This window comes from Echiichthys vipera (genome assembly GCF_963691815.1).
Source record: "Echiichthys vipera genome assembly, chromosome: 15".
NCBI lineage: Eukaryota > Metazoa > Chordata > Actinopteri > Perciformes > Trachinidae > Echiichthys > Echiichthys vipera.
In genome coordinates, this window is record NC_139840.1 from 7,466,721 (window position 1) to 7,481,502 (window position 14,782).

Here is a 14,782-nt window from a genome sequence, read left to right on the forward strand (position 1 = left end):
CACATTTATATGCTAATGTGGCGGCAATATTCAGCGGAGAGATGAGATTTAACCTCTAAAAAATCTTCCTAACTCCTCCGCTGGCAGTAAAGCTATAGATAGGCTGGGAGGACGCACTTAAGAGATTTCTGTTATCCCTCGCTATACATGCTGCCATTATCCAGTCAAGAAATCACAAGTCAAAAGAGGCATTGCCCAAAGCCAAAAGCCAGAGACTTAGCAAAGGGGATAAAACACACAGCAGCACGTTCTTCAACTCTGTTGTGCAGTTTGTGACTCAGGCATACAGTGCAGTAAAGCTGCTACATGAATACATAGGAAATCCATGTCTCTCTCGCTTTCCTCAGTGCTAGTACAGTAACTTAAGTTACATTTACTCTTCCTGAAGTACATCCATATTGGCTTGACACTCACACACTGCAGTAGGAGTTGGGCAGCAGACTGATGAACCCTGGAGGATTAAAGTCCAGTCCAGGGTCATTATTACCCAGAAAATCTGACTATGGTAGCAATGTGAAAAAGGACACTCAGAGTTAATGTCACGGAGAATTATCACTTAACTATGCAGCTTTACAGGGTTTTAGGCATTTCTTCAGCTCACTGTTTTGGTTTTACAGCACATTACAGTATGGTTCAGTGTCACCTCTTTCCGATGGGAAGCTGTTTTCAGATAAAGAAGTCTGATAATCCCTCTGTACGCTGCTTGCCCCACACCAAACAAAGGTGTGGGGCAAGACAAAGTTAGAGCCTAGCTTGTAAACATAGTGGAGCATCCAACATGCTTAAACCAGCTACTTTTCCTGAATCTCCTCCTGATCGACGATGTGTCAGTTAATTTGTGTATAAAAAACTAAAGAAATGTAAGCTTTTTGTGGAGAAATCAATAGTTTTCACATTACAGATGACAAGGTCATTAAAGCGTAGGTCTGTGTAGGTAGACTGTTACGGGAGAGGAGTGTAGGGCAGCTGCTCTGCAGAGGCCAGGGTTCAGGTATTTCTCAGAATTGTAGATGTGGTAGTAAGTATTAATGTTGAGTATTTGTAAATCAAATAAAAGAACAGGATAAACCACAAGCACAAGACATAATGAAATATCCCCAAAGTGTTGACTCTGAATATCCTGGATCTGCTACAGTTATTTTCAGCTGTCCTAATCTGCTTCATTGGCACTGTGTAGGTGTGTTTTGATCAGATATGAAATCTCCTGTGAAATAACCGCAAATGTTCGAAAGTTTGGCAGAAAGTATTGTGTTCATGTTGGCTCCCATTATTCATAGTAAGAAGTTGATTGTGAATTTTATGGACTACTGTAAAGATTAACTTAGACGTCTCAGACAGATGAGAACACGACATTGTCGTCTGAGATCTTTTGTGCAGTTTTTCTAACAAAAGTGCCATTGAATCAGACGCTGAAGACATCCCTTTATAGTTTGTCTGTTGAGACAAGAAAGCTCAGTCAGTCAGTGAGCAGCTCAGTTATTTACACCACATAACCTGCACCTTTGGTTTGTGTCAGACACCATCTATTCTAGACAGTGTGTGTAACAGAAGGGCCTGTGTCTGCAGGATTGGCCCTTCAGGCTTCTGATTTCCTCTGATTCTGTTTCATATATGGTTAGCGAGGGACATGGTTGGCCAATGAACACAATGTAAATAAGCATATCTGCATTGTGAATAAAGCTTTAAATCAGACGCTCTTTGCCTTGACTGACCAACACTCTGCTTTGTCTGGAGCTCAGGGCGCACACGCCTTACTGTCTCTGCTTTAGCATTCTGGATGGCAGTGGAGCTCTATTGATTTGACTTGATTGAGCTGTTAAATGAATTTGGAGTGAGACATAATCCAATTTCACTGCTGTCCTCAGTCTTTCTACATTAGAAATGGGTAGCGTTCTGGCACACAGTAAACCTGGTCGTTTATTGAAAACACAGCCTTGACAATGCCCTGCACACAGGGGCACAGAGTTCCTGAAATTAACTTTTCTCCTCACTTACCAATGGCTGCTAAACAACAATTTTTCACCCACCAAAGTAGTACATATTCGTTATTCTAATGAACATGCCTGTTCTAAATGCCATTTCATGAGGAGAAACAAGTGCAGTGTTATTTAAGAATCACTATATTATGCAGCAGGTCAGGTTCACCATCACCCCCTCTCCACAAGCTGAGATAATGCTGCTTTGTGTAGCAGGAGCATTACAGTCAAGAAGCCTGTTTTAGGCAGAGCCATTGTTTTGCTTTGATTTTGCGATGACGATCAGCTGGGAGAAAGTTTGAGAGACAGGAAAAATTGAATATGAGGCTTTAAAATGTTACAGTCTGGGCCAGTTCTGTGGAGATTTTAGCTGCTAAAGGCTCATTTTGCTGGCATTTGGCGCTTAGTGGTGTCATAATTTCAGACACTTTGCCAATTCAGCAGTTCTCATCCTCTCAAAGAAAGGGATATTCAGCAAAATATTAATGTCCACTTGAGCTGCACAGGTCAAATTACGTATAAATTGCAAGGCAGTTGGACAGTTTCAACCCTGAAATGCCATCAGTCATCGAGACTTAATGAAATTATTTCTGCACTGCAATTACATTATGAAAAGTACACACCCTGGTTATATTATAGGGCTTATAGGACCAAAACAGTGCCTCCCAAATTTTAAACTTTTCTTCCAGCTTTCTACTAATGTCCTGGAACAAAACTGACAATGTGGAAATTAAGGACTTTGGGGATGCTGTTGGGCATTTAAACTAAATGAGTAATATTTGGGTATGGTAGAGGTTTAGACATCCCTGACTTATAAAGTTGCAATGGCTAATTTTTCAGCAAACTTTTGAAAATTGCTTTCTAACCAGACAATCTCTGCTTCTGACACTCAGCAGACAGGGAGCTAGTGTTGGGCAGTATACCCCTGGAGGAGTCGGTTTTAATTTCCTGTATGATATTAATTTTTCATATACCTCCACACTGAAACTGACACGTAGCTGAAACGGTTGCTGTGAGTCTTCAAAATATATAGGCCAATATTGTTCGCCACAAAGAACACTATGGTCTGGGAAAGCTGCGAGTGTGCTGTGAAGGGACCCCTATTAACTGCACACCCTTCTTATTAACGGCTATAATACACGTTTAATGCAACAATTTATAACCCACAACCACTCTTTAACAGGGCAAAACACCATGGCACACAACCATTCGGGACACATAAATTATTTGTAACACAAATAATTGTACATTTAGAAAATTAAACCGCTGAATGGCATGTTTTATATTCTACGTACTCCTGACAGTAGAATAAGCCACTATAAATCTATAATAAGGTTTAGTCACGCAAAAAATAAATAAAAAACACCGTGATATACAATGAAACTGCCACAATGTTAAAAAATACTGTGATACAAATGTTTCTGTCCCAGCACTATATGTAGTGTCGTGGGAGATCAGTCAATAGGAAAGATGAAGGGACAATAAGATCGGCTTTCTCCATGTGAGTTTATTTCCAAGTAATTTCCTCGCAAGGAAGGCAGTCTTCGAGACGGCGGCACGAACGGCTCCCGTCTGGAAGAGTGCCCCGAAGGCCAGGGTTTGTAGAAGTGCTAGGTTTCATAGGAATCCTTGGATTACAGTGCCGATATACCAATGTCTAGGGATCAATACGAAAACATTTTGGGGGATTTTCGACAAAATTATTTTTTTTCATCAAACCAAAGAAGAAAACTTGCACAACAACTTTCCCTGAATTAAAGCAATCCTCATTTGAAAACTTCATTTTGTATTTACGCAGATTATCTTATCTTATGTCTGATATTCAAAATTGTTTGATGATCTGAAAAATGTAAATGTGCCAAAAAAACAAGAACGGAAGAAATCTGTAACAGGGCAAATAGGTTTTCAGCGGTGTATGTCATTTCATCGAACAGAATTGAAAAACTATACACAATCTCGACGGAACAACCTCTGTATAATAGTTTCAACAGTGCTCCATCCTGAAATGATTGGCAAATATATTTAGTTCCCGAATCATGGCGTCAATCATGTCCAATGTAAAAAGCACATTTTGCAGGTTGGCTTTAAAGCTCTCAATTTTTTACTGACAACCGACTCCTCACAGTTTCCAATGGTGGTTGATTTCTGTTCTAGTTTAGCTCCCCAAATCACAATTAGATTTGACAGCACGCTTGAGTTATTGTCCTCCGTGTTTTACGTTCAAACGGACCCAGAGCTATGATGACAGTGATCTGTCCCACGGAGACGTTGCATAATACTGATCTGACAGCTCAGGGTGCCATCGCACGGCCAAGGATTTCAAACAGTGCAAAAATGTGGTCCAAATCATATATTCAATGTGTCTTTTTTTCCTGCTTTCACTACTCTACATCAGATCTGTGTTGGATAAGTTGAGACACTTTCAGCTACAGCTTGGGAGACAAAGTGGCCAGCAGGAGGACAAAAAGGGGAGCTGAGGGTTAAACATCTTGAGGACGAGGCAGAGCCCGGCCGGGGACGTTCATAAGACACGGCTGGGAGCGCCTGGCCATTGGGGGCAGTTAACCTCCATGACAATAGTGGGAAGAGGTGCGTGTGACTTCAACTGTGTGTGTGTGCGTGTGCGTGTGCGTGTGCGCGTGTGTGTGTGTGTGTGTGTGTGTGTGTGTGTGTGTGTGTGTGTGTGTGTGTGTGCGTGTGCATGTGCGTGTGCGTGTGCGTGTGCGTGTGTGCGTGTGCGTGTCATCTATAAATGTGTGCTAGTGCAAGCCCCTTGGGTAAGGAAGAGCAAAGGAGATGGATCGACTGTGACAGGAAGCCACGTCAGCACCGCCAGCAGCCAGCGGAGAGAAGAGCATATGTCAAGAGGGGAGAGAAAGACATACGAAGAGAAATAAGTCAGAGGGAAGAGGGTCATAACTACACATTTCAGGCAGTGTTATAAGGGCTGGGCAATCATTGTATATGATAATTCATCATCTTTCAATGAGATTGCGTGATGCTATCATGTCAATATGGACAAAACTCTCTGAGGAATGTTTCCAGTACCTTGTTGGATCTATGCCACAAAGGATTCTGAAGGCAAAAGGCCGTCCAAACCGGTACTAGCAAGGTGTACCTAATGAAGTGGCTGGTGAGGGTATATTGAGATATTGCGATTCACAATAAGATCATTTAAATTGATCATAAGAAGCACATCCTACACTGAATATCCCAGTGTAGTTAAATCAAATTATTTTCTTAGTCTGAATACTCTGATTACTCTGTACATAGTCAACAAAGTCAGTTGAAACAGTTATGTTTATTTTAAGATTTTTTGATGAGAAAAATATCCAGTACTTTTAGTTTGTCAAGCATTTCATTTATACAAGACTTAGTTAGAAAGTCATATAGACCAAAAAAATAATTAACGTATGAATTGACCTATATTAGATTGGAATAGAAGATATTGGCCATATAGTCCAGCACTAAGGGTAATGTCATTTTCACTCCCAAATAATTAGTTTAGTATAGTATATGTAGTATAATAGGGATCCTTAAAGAATTATGATCAATATAGACATAAAATTCACCAAGACGAAAGTGACTCTGTTGCTATTTTTGACCTGATTTGGACACCTTATTCTGACATCAAACATATATCTGTTCTGACCCTTTTTGTATATTATCAACCTAAACATACATCGCTAACCCTACAGTTGATCTGTAATAGTCTAACATCAGCTGATATGTTGGCCCGGCCCATTTATCAGTATCTCTCTGGTGTAAAATGTGACTGAGTTTTGAAAAATTCCCATGGCAATTTTCCAGAGTCTAAGGTGATGTCTTTGAATTGCTTCTTTTGTCCAACCAGCTGCCCAAAAACCCACACGTATAATTTATCATACAAAACTGAGAAGAGCAGAATATACTTACACTTGTGAAGCTGGAACCAGTAAATATTTGCAGCTTTTGCTTAATAAATGACTGCAACGGATAATCTGTTATCAAAATTGTTAATTGTCTGTCGGCCAACTAATTGCTTAACTGACTAATTGATACATTTTATAAATAATTGAATAACTACTTTGAATACGAAATTTGAATAGCTTTGTATAGAAATCAAGACCATGACAAATTGAAACAACACTGCTTTCTCTCTCTCTGAGAGTTTTTCCACTTGTACACAATGAAAACTGTGAAGCTTCTTCGGAAAAAGAAACCGATATGAGGGAGTCAGAGGGAAATAAACATTAGTCACAGAAATGAGAGCGAGCTGCAGAAAAGAGGCGAGTGTTCGCTGACCTTCACTGACGGAACCATTTCACATCCCACTGCCAAGGACAGGGACCGACTCAAGCAGCCTGCCTCCATTACACACGCTTTGTATTGCATATTCAATCCACAAGTAAAATCAATTAACAGCTACCCATCTGATTGATTGGAGCTAATTAACATAGCCATTCAGGATGCTAATGTTCGTTGAGGGAGGTCTGAAAAGCCCTGCCAAACACAAGCACTCCAAGGTCAAAACTGCAGCAAATTTATGTTGTGCAGAGCTGGATGACAGCACAGCAGCCACTGTGCACTGCCAGGACACTCCACTGTACGAAAACACTGTACCTGACAGCCTGTGAATGTTCTCATTTGTCCGGGTCGTCGTTATCCCCAAAGCAATTTCAGTCAAAAGCAACTGGACTTGGTTATTTGTCTAGGAAGACGTTTCACCTCTCATCCAAGAGGCTTCATCAGTTCATGTACGCATGTGACCAGGCTGGGACTGGAACATACCTGCCATGTATGTCTCCTGTGAGAGCTGGGACAGTCAGAGTGACGGGTATATTGTTTTCTCAAAAAGTATGTTTAACTTTTTTTATATGATCTTAATTTAATTATCGAGCACAAGCAACAAGGGAAAGCTAATCCAGAGGAAAAGCTTGTCAGAGTGGGTTTGGCCTGTGATCCACACAATCCCAACATCCACTTTTGAAAAGTGTCAAAGTTGCAGGCTTAGTGAGAGAAGAGTGATTTGGCGAGGGAGGCAAAGCATTCATTTTCAGTGTTTCCATTTTCAATTCTCTGAAGCCATATGGTGTGGCGTCAAGCTGGCAAAAAGAACAAATAACAATTTGACGCCAGAGACCAGGACTCAAAGCAGTGAGGCAGGGAAAAAAAGTAGAATACACAAGAGAGTGGGGAAAAAAGGAGCTCCTTCTAGTTATTTCCAGAGCTGAACATATTGTGATTAGGGGATGGCAACGTGAAGAGATGTGTGAGGCTGGGAAGAGAAGGTGGCAGGAAGAGGAGACTCACCCTGTCACCACTAGCGAGACAACTGCCAACGTTGACAGGGCATTAATCAACTCTTCACGTATACACTCCCACATACACAATGAGGGGAAGTTTGCACACAGACACCATACACCAAAAAGGCTTATATATCCGCTGTCAGTCACTCTGATGACTGTTCTATTTACAAGCTGTCGCCTGGTCTACTGGCATATGGAGAAATGGTTTTCTTAGAAGATAAACACAGTGAGAAGATTTGTTTTTGTTGGCGGCACAACTGAAATCAGACCACTTGGGAATATTTCAGACATCAAATACTTATGAGATTCAATCACATCTAGTTCTTCAGATGAGTGCATCTGATCAGCCACAACAAAAGACGCTGCCACAGTGGCATGAAAACAAAGATATCTCAGAGAGTGCTGCGCACAATATGACAGCTAATCAAAAAGAGGAGAGCTGTCAATAGCCTTAATGGTCATTCTGCTGCAGTGCAGATGGATTATGGTGATGGTGGGACAGATGACTCATTATGTCAGTGCTTCCAACCTCAACCCAGCAGGAGTGCTAGCTGATAATCGAAATCTCTGACAGGGGCCACTGGGTCTATGAGTTTGTTTTTGTGTTGTTCATATGGGACAAAAAAAAATGGAGTAAGAAAAGATATGATGCCAAGTAGGAGACAATGGAGACTTAATGGCATGTGTTTGTGTGTGAGTGTGCAAGCTTTCAATAGTGTGATTGCTTCTGTGTATTGAAAATTAAAGACACAGTTTACAGGATCTGATATTTGCGAGGCTTTTGAGACGGTCCTCAGCAATCAATTTCCCAGAATGCCTCTGGGTATGGAGTCCCCTCCTGTTTCCCATCACGATACTCAATAAGCGTCTGACAGGGCTCAGGCCTGTGGTCAGCTACATTTCTCCGAGCCCAACTGACTGTGGCCCTTTTGTTTACACCAGTCGATATCAGCCAGTGATGTTTCAAGCAGCAGGTTCCAAGGAATTTTCAGAATTTTTTTTTTTTTACCACTTACTCGGTTGAGCTGCATCAGACCTTTGGTATCAACACCCACAGTTTAGTATATGTCTACATAATGGAGATGAACATCATTGTTGAATCAAAGGTCAGCCGCTCTACTCACTGTAGTCATTGACAAATGAACCAGGAGCATTTCAAATGGATCTATCCTCAACATTTGATTTTTTTTCGCCGTTCCATAATTTGATGCGCCTGTGTCTGCACGCTAATCAACAGGGAAGTAGTCGTGACCGTAAAATCACAAGACCAGGTTAGATACTTGGCATAAGTTCAGAAACTGAAATTACTTGGCATGCGTTTCCTTAGAAATAAAAATGCATATTAAATAGTCCACATTTGATTGAATTTGAAATCATAATCCCTTGGAGAAATTGCAAGATGACATGAGGTTTAGACAGTGTGCTTATGGCTAAAACTTACTGTATGGAAGAAAACATAATTCCTCTGTTATCTTTGTTAAAATGATGAGGTGCTCAAATTTGACTACCTGGGAAAATGGTTCATTTAACTTGAATATGGACAGAAAATCTCTGCTGGAACACAGCAAACAAGCTGTGTAATCCAAATAGTCCATTGGCCAATACTTATCTGGTATGAGCGTTACAGCATTTAAATTTCTACAACATCATTTTAAATGAACACAATTAAACTTATTAACTTGCTCTCCCTTAGCTCTGTTTTGCTCGCCAACAACTCCTGAGTGAAATATCGGTCTCTTTAGCTGCTAAATGCTCCACTATGTTCACAAACTTTGTCTGCCGTTTCGTGCTGGGCAGGTAGCGTGCAGCAGGTTTAGCAGCTGTCTGCTACTGCTGAAAAGAGTGACATACAGCATGACAACATACAGCTGGCAGGAAAACCCAAACAATGAGCTGAAAGACACTAAAACATGTTGGGAGATACAGTCATCACTACTAGTGGCCACTTCTTACAACGAAGCTTTTTTGGAACATGTTGCAGGCAACAAATTCAAAATGAGTGAATATAAGTTTTATCAGTTTGAACATTAAATACCTTGTCTTTGTAGTGTACTCAATTGAATATACAGTAGGTTGAAAAGGATTTGCAAACCATTGTATTCTGTTTTTATTTTCATTTTACACAACGTCCCAACTTCATTGGGATTGGGGTTGTACATATAAGTAGTCATTTGATCCATCGTCAACAGCAGCTTTAGGTAATCTGACACAAGGGAAGTCGGTGTTAGTGTTCACGCATATACCTATTACACGCCGAATACATTACTTCGTTTTATAAAAATAAAACCCATTTAGTTAATTTTCACATATCAGTACAAACCTTCATCCAATACGTAGCAACACTTAATTGGACGGCGGCCGCTACAATAATAAAGTGACAGTGTAGCAAGAGTCAGATTTCAGTTGTCACGTGACAAGAGTCAGAAGAGTTCAGTGACAGGATGATCTTGGAAAATTTGGCTACACAGAAAAAAGAAAAATGCTAATAGCGAACCTGATCATATAAATGAGACAGTTTGTGCTTTTTTTTTTATTAAGGCGGCAGCATCTGAAGGGAACACCTTTAAACACATTCAGCTGATATCGTGTTTCACTTAGGAATATCTTTTCTAGTAAATTATCCTGTGTAATCACTAACACCGGTGTTGTTACAAGTTTATTGACCAGTGGGAAAATCGTTACTCAAGGGTAGACAATACAAGAGGATGAGATGTGAGTTGATTTAATTTAGGACATGCAAACTATCCATTTGAATGGTGCTTATTATTTGGTTTAGTAATAGCTAAAACTCACAACAGCCCTGTATAAATAAGTAGGAGCTGGACACAAGAACAACAACGTGTACAATAACATTCAAACCATTAAAAAAGCTCTCATTTAAAACTACCTGTATTTAGCTGTTAATGTGACTTGTTGAAGCCGTCAAAGTGTAATCCAATAAAGATACAGATGAAACAATTACTAAAGAGTTTAAATAACACTCACTTCTCTTTCACAGTCTCTTATTGAAAGAATACTGCATTGGATATTACTGTGTATATGGTCATGTTAATGTTTTAAGTATGGGTTTCTCAGAGGCAGCTGATCCCCCAAATGTGTGTCTTTACTTTTCTGAGGCACCAGTTGAAAGGGAAGTATAGAAACAGTGTTTTTAATAGGCTCTAAATGGAAAATCTTACAAGAGCCATACAGAAGAAGAAAGACCAGCTATTTTGAATGCAGAGCACACAAACTAAAGGTAGAATGATGAGGAATAGGTGTTCATTTGTGAAGGTCGGCCCGACAGAAAGCCGCAACCCATTTGGGAATGAGGTGAATGCACAATTTCTCGCCACAATCCCGCCTATCCATTCTGCTGGATTTCACGGTGGCCCCTCCACACTGAGAACGGGAGGCCATTGAATTTCACAGTTAGTGCTGTCACCATGGAAACGACACCGACATCCGTTGGTGAATGTTGCACATAACTTTCATATCTGTGTCCAAATTACGTACGGACGCGTGGGCATGGACACACTTCAAATAACACAAGAACAGGAGCCTGAACAAAAGGCGTCGAAAACTGTCAAACATGAAAAGTCAACGTCAACATGAGTCGGTTCATGTGATCTTGAGTGTGACCGGTGTTTGTGTGGGTATCTTACCTGATGGATGATCTCAGATACTGGCAGCTGGTCCACATAATAGTACGATTCTTTTTTCAGCTGTCCACTCACAGGACTGAAAGACAAACACACAAAACAGCACCCCCTTAGTATTTACCTGAAATATGAAAATTGCACTTTGGAAACATTTAGCTTTTGTAATGAGATGCAATTATTCAGTAATGAAGAAAAGCTGTCAGAAAGAGAAACGGACCCTGGTGTTGCGAGGTGTGTGGGATTAACAGAGCATTTCAGAGCTTAGCAGAGACAATGGATTGCAATGCAAATTGATGCAAGTGAATCCAATTTTCCTCTTGATAAGTAACAAGTAATCATCTAGTGGAACCACAAGAGATTCAAAAATCTAACTCTGAGCAGTGTAAGTGGAGCTCCAAACTCCCAGGCTACCAACGGTGCACTCTGATTACTTTTTTCTGAAAAACCAGAGTGAACATCAATGAAAGTTGCTTCAGAGTCAACTTCAATTCTCATTTGGGATTGTCATTATATTTGTTGAACAGGTAAACAACCAAATGGAAAGAAGACCAGATCTGAGTATTTTCTGAGGAGGCTGAGGTCAGGGCTGAAGATGTATTATGAGTCTGTGCTATCCTGTTTGCTGTTGTGTGCTGGGGAACAGTGTTGGGTAACCTTTAAAAGTAACTTGTTACATTACCAGTTACCACCATTTAAAAGTAACTTGTGAGGACAAGCGCTACCTACTGAGAAAAGTAACTAATAATTATACTTTTGCATTAAAATTCATTAAATTCAAACCTCTCTGCGATTCCTTGCGGATATTGGTGTATTGTCCGGAGTGTGCACCGCCTAGTCTACTGTACACATGAATGCATTTGCTCTATTGTGTTGCATTTCTTACAACAAACAAGTAATCTGAGTGCAACAATATATTTATAACCTGCTGGGGGAGCAGGTTGAGGGCAGTGCACATAAACCAGACCCCACAAATAGATCTGCAGGGCCAGTGGTGTGGGGGTGGAGCTGGACTATCTGATGTCAGTGTCACAGAGGCTGTCTAAGTCATCTTGGACAATGTCTACCACCCACTCCATGGCGTGCTGGTCCAGCACAGGAGAACACTCAGTGCAAGACTCCACCAAGATGCAACAAGCACCAAGTCATTCCTGCCTGTGGCCATCAAACTTTTCACCTCTTCTCTCAGAGTGAATGAGAGGGGAGTCTGTTTTTGATGAGTTGCATCATTTCAGAAAAGGCTGTTAACACTGGGTCCGCAAACTTTGTGTGTGAAAGAGACAAAAAATTGAAGTAGGCAATTTACTGTGATCTGCATTTAAACTGAAACAGGCTGTTCAGCAGCTGATCGAAAGTTTAAGAGCATAGCCTTAAAACATTCACACTGTCATGAACTCCTGATGAAAAAGGCAAAAAGGTCTCCTGTCGTTGAACGCGGCAGCATTGTTGAGCTGCACAAGCAAGGTCTCTCGCACGCACCATCGCTGCCGAGGTTGGACGCAGTAAGACAGTCACTTTAAATTTCTTAAAGTGACCCTCAGGAGCTTTTAATAAATTTACACTTTACATTTCTTAAAAACTCCTGAGGGTTATGGGACAAAAAAAGTCATGTTTTTTGTCCCATAAGAAAGAAATTTCACCTGCATTGAGCCGGAGGATCTGGGGTTGTCTGTGAGGGAACAGGCTGACCCTCGACCCAAATTAAGATGTTGTTCAGGAGTGTAGAACAAATCGCTTGTTGAATTAAAAACGAATTAACACTCTTATTTAACAAATTGAACTAAATACAAAAGGCACTATTATCTGCAGCGGTCTTTTGCGCGGGCTGGTGTTCCTATAATGATAAAAAAATGTTTATTGTGCAGCCCTAAACACCTGTAGGTCATATGATTGGCCACGTTGGGATGTTTTTCTCGAAAAATGTATTCTTTTTAAAGCTGTTATCCGTAGGAATAGTTGTTCCTAGCAGCCACTTTGCCAGTAACATGTGACTGCAGACGAGCCTCTGGGACCTCATGTCATACAAGAGTGGGCCTGACTGGGAGTTCAGACTTGAACGTTCCCTTTTATCGTACCTTTGTATCAGGGGGTGGAAGTTCCCGATTTCCAAATACAAGTGAATGCAGCATAACATAAGTGATGAGCTCCAGCTGGGCAGACCAAGACCGACACAATGCATTTACATTTAGGGAGGGAATGTCACCACAGACACACAGATTGGGGTACTCGGCAAAGAGGCGACAAGTGCTTTCATTAGTGGCTCATATTATCGATCACCATTGTTTTAACTTATTATTTGATAGATAGGCAAGAAATTAGATGAAAATCTTACGGATTTTATCTTTAAACTTTTTCCACATCCCCTGCGGTTCCCACCACTGCAGCCTAAATGCACTACCCAATGCCTGCTTTTGTGTGAATGCTGCTTAAAACATCTGTAAATTTCTATTTACAGCATTAAAATAATGATCCTAGCTACAGCAACTTATATTAATGAAGAAAGATGAGGTCAGTGTCTCGCTCAAGGACACTGACAAAGGCCACCACATGCACGTTAATGGATAGACATTAGTTAATGGGAGACAAGATGTATTAATGTGTGACCTTTGAGACACAGAACTGGTTATCCAGTCACAGGCTATTAAAAGCAGTATTGAGCCTCACTGGGTTACATGTTCTATCACTACACTGTTTATATTGAGTCAACCCCACATTCACCAACATACTGCTGTAAATATTTAATGAAAACAAAAAAATCCACATCTGAAAATAGGATCCCAAACAAATACTTTTATTTAGCTAAACACTAAAGTGCCCCGCTGTTCTGGGCATAATGACTGAGCCTTTCTAAAAATGAAATTTGTGACTGTTTTTTTAATATCGAGTTAGAACAAACGGGCGACAAGCAGTCTGGGAAGTCAGAAATGACTCTGAGGCAGACAAGACCATAGCTGGTTTTGGTCTTTTAATGGGATATGTTGTAAGAGTAATAAAGATTGAAAATATCACCAGCCTTAAAGCTATATTGGCAAGGTTTTTCTCATCACCTTAAATCATTAACGGAGTTTGAATATGAAAAAGACAATGCAGAGAAATGCCCCAGAATTGAGGATTTCATGAAAATTTGGCTTCTCTTCATTGCTTTTGTGGAATAAGTCGATGCTTATTTGAATGATAAGCCTCTCATAACTATTTATCACACGACTATTAGAGGATTTGTTTCTCGAGTGTCATATATCTACCGTTTCTTTTATCACCTTGAACACTCAACTATAGTAACTAGGTCTTCCTGTTGGGTCAATATGTTCCGTTGTATTTTATTAGAAACTGATACGTAAAGCTTTGTCAACAATGTGAACATTAACAGAGCTTCAATACAGATGCATATGACAAAAAACAACAACATAAAAGCAAGGAAACATTTGTCAATCCTATTATAACTGTTTGAATCCACCTACAGTATATGCCCCAACTGCCACGGGTGTTTTTTAAGTGTTTGCGTGCTTCCAATTTACACTTTTTGTTGGAGGGAGACTGTTTACAACATCACAGTCACACATACAGAGTCAGGAAGAAGAGTTTCGGCTGAAGGTCACATTCAAGTGGAGGTTCCACTGAGTGGATGTCTCTGGCTAATCAAAGAAAGTTCATGCCAGACAGCTGCTGACAAACTGGGCCATATCCCCCAGTGAGACACTCGCTGTGTGAAGCAACCTCTTCTCCTTTTCTCTTCTTTCTTCCCTCTGAGTTACTTTGGCGTTTGCTCTCTAGCCCTTCCTTCTTTATTTTCCTTTCTTTAATCCTTTCTACTGAACTCCATTTATCTGCCTGTCTCTCTTCTCACCATGTCTGTGCGGTAAAGCAGCAGTTGCTCTGACAG

General features: G+C 40.6%; 1 protein-coding gene across 1 annotated transcript in view; it reads right to left on the reverse strand.

The window, feature by feature from the left end:
- Nucleotides 1–14,782, reverse strand: part of pigk (phosphatidylinositol glycan anchor biosynthesis, class K) — a 31,477-nt gene that overhangs the window by 1,772 nt on the left and 14,923 nt on the right. The window contains exon 10 of the mRNA XM_083928365.1: nt 10,909–10,984. Within this exon, the coding sequence (XP_083784491.1) occupies nt 10,909–10,984 (76 nt within the window). The remainder of the gene's footprint in view (nt 1–10,908; nt 10,985–14,782) is intronic.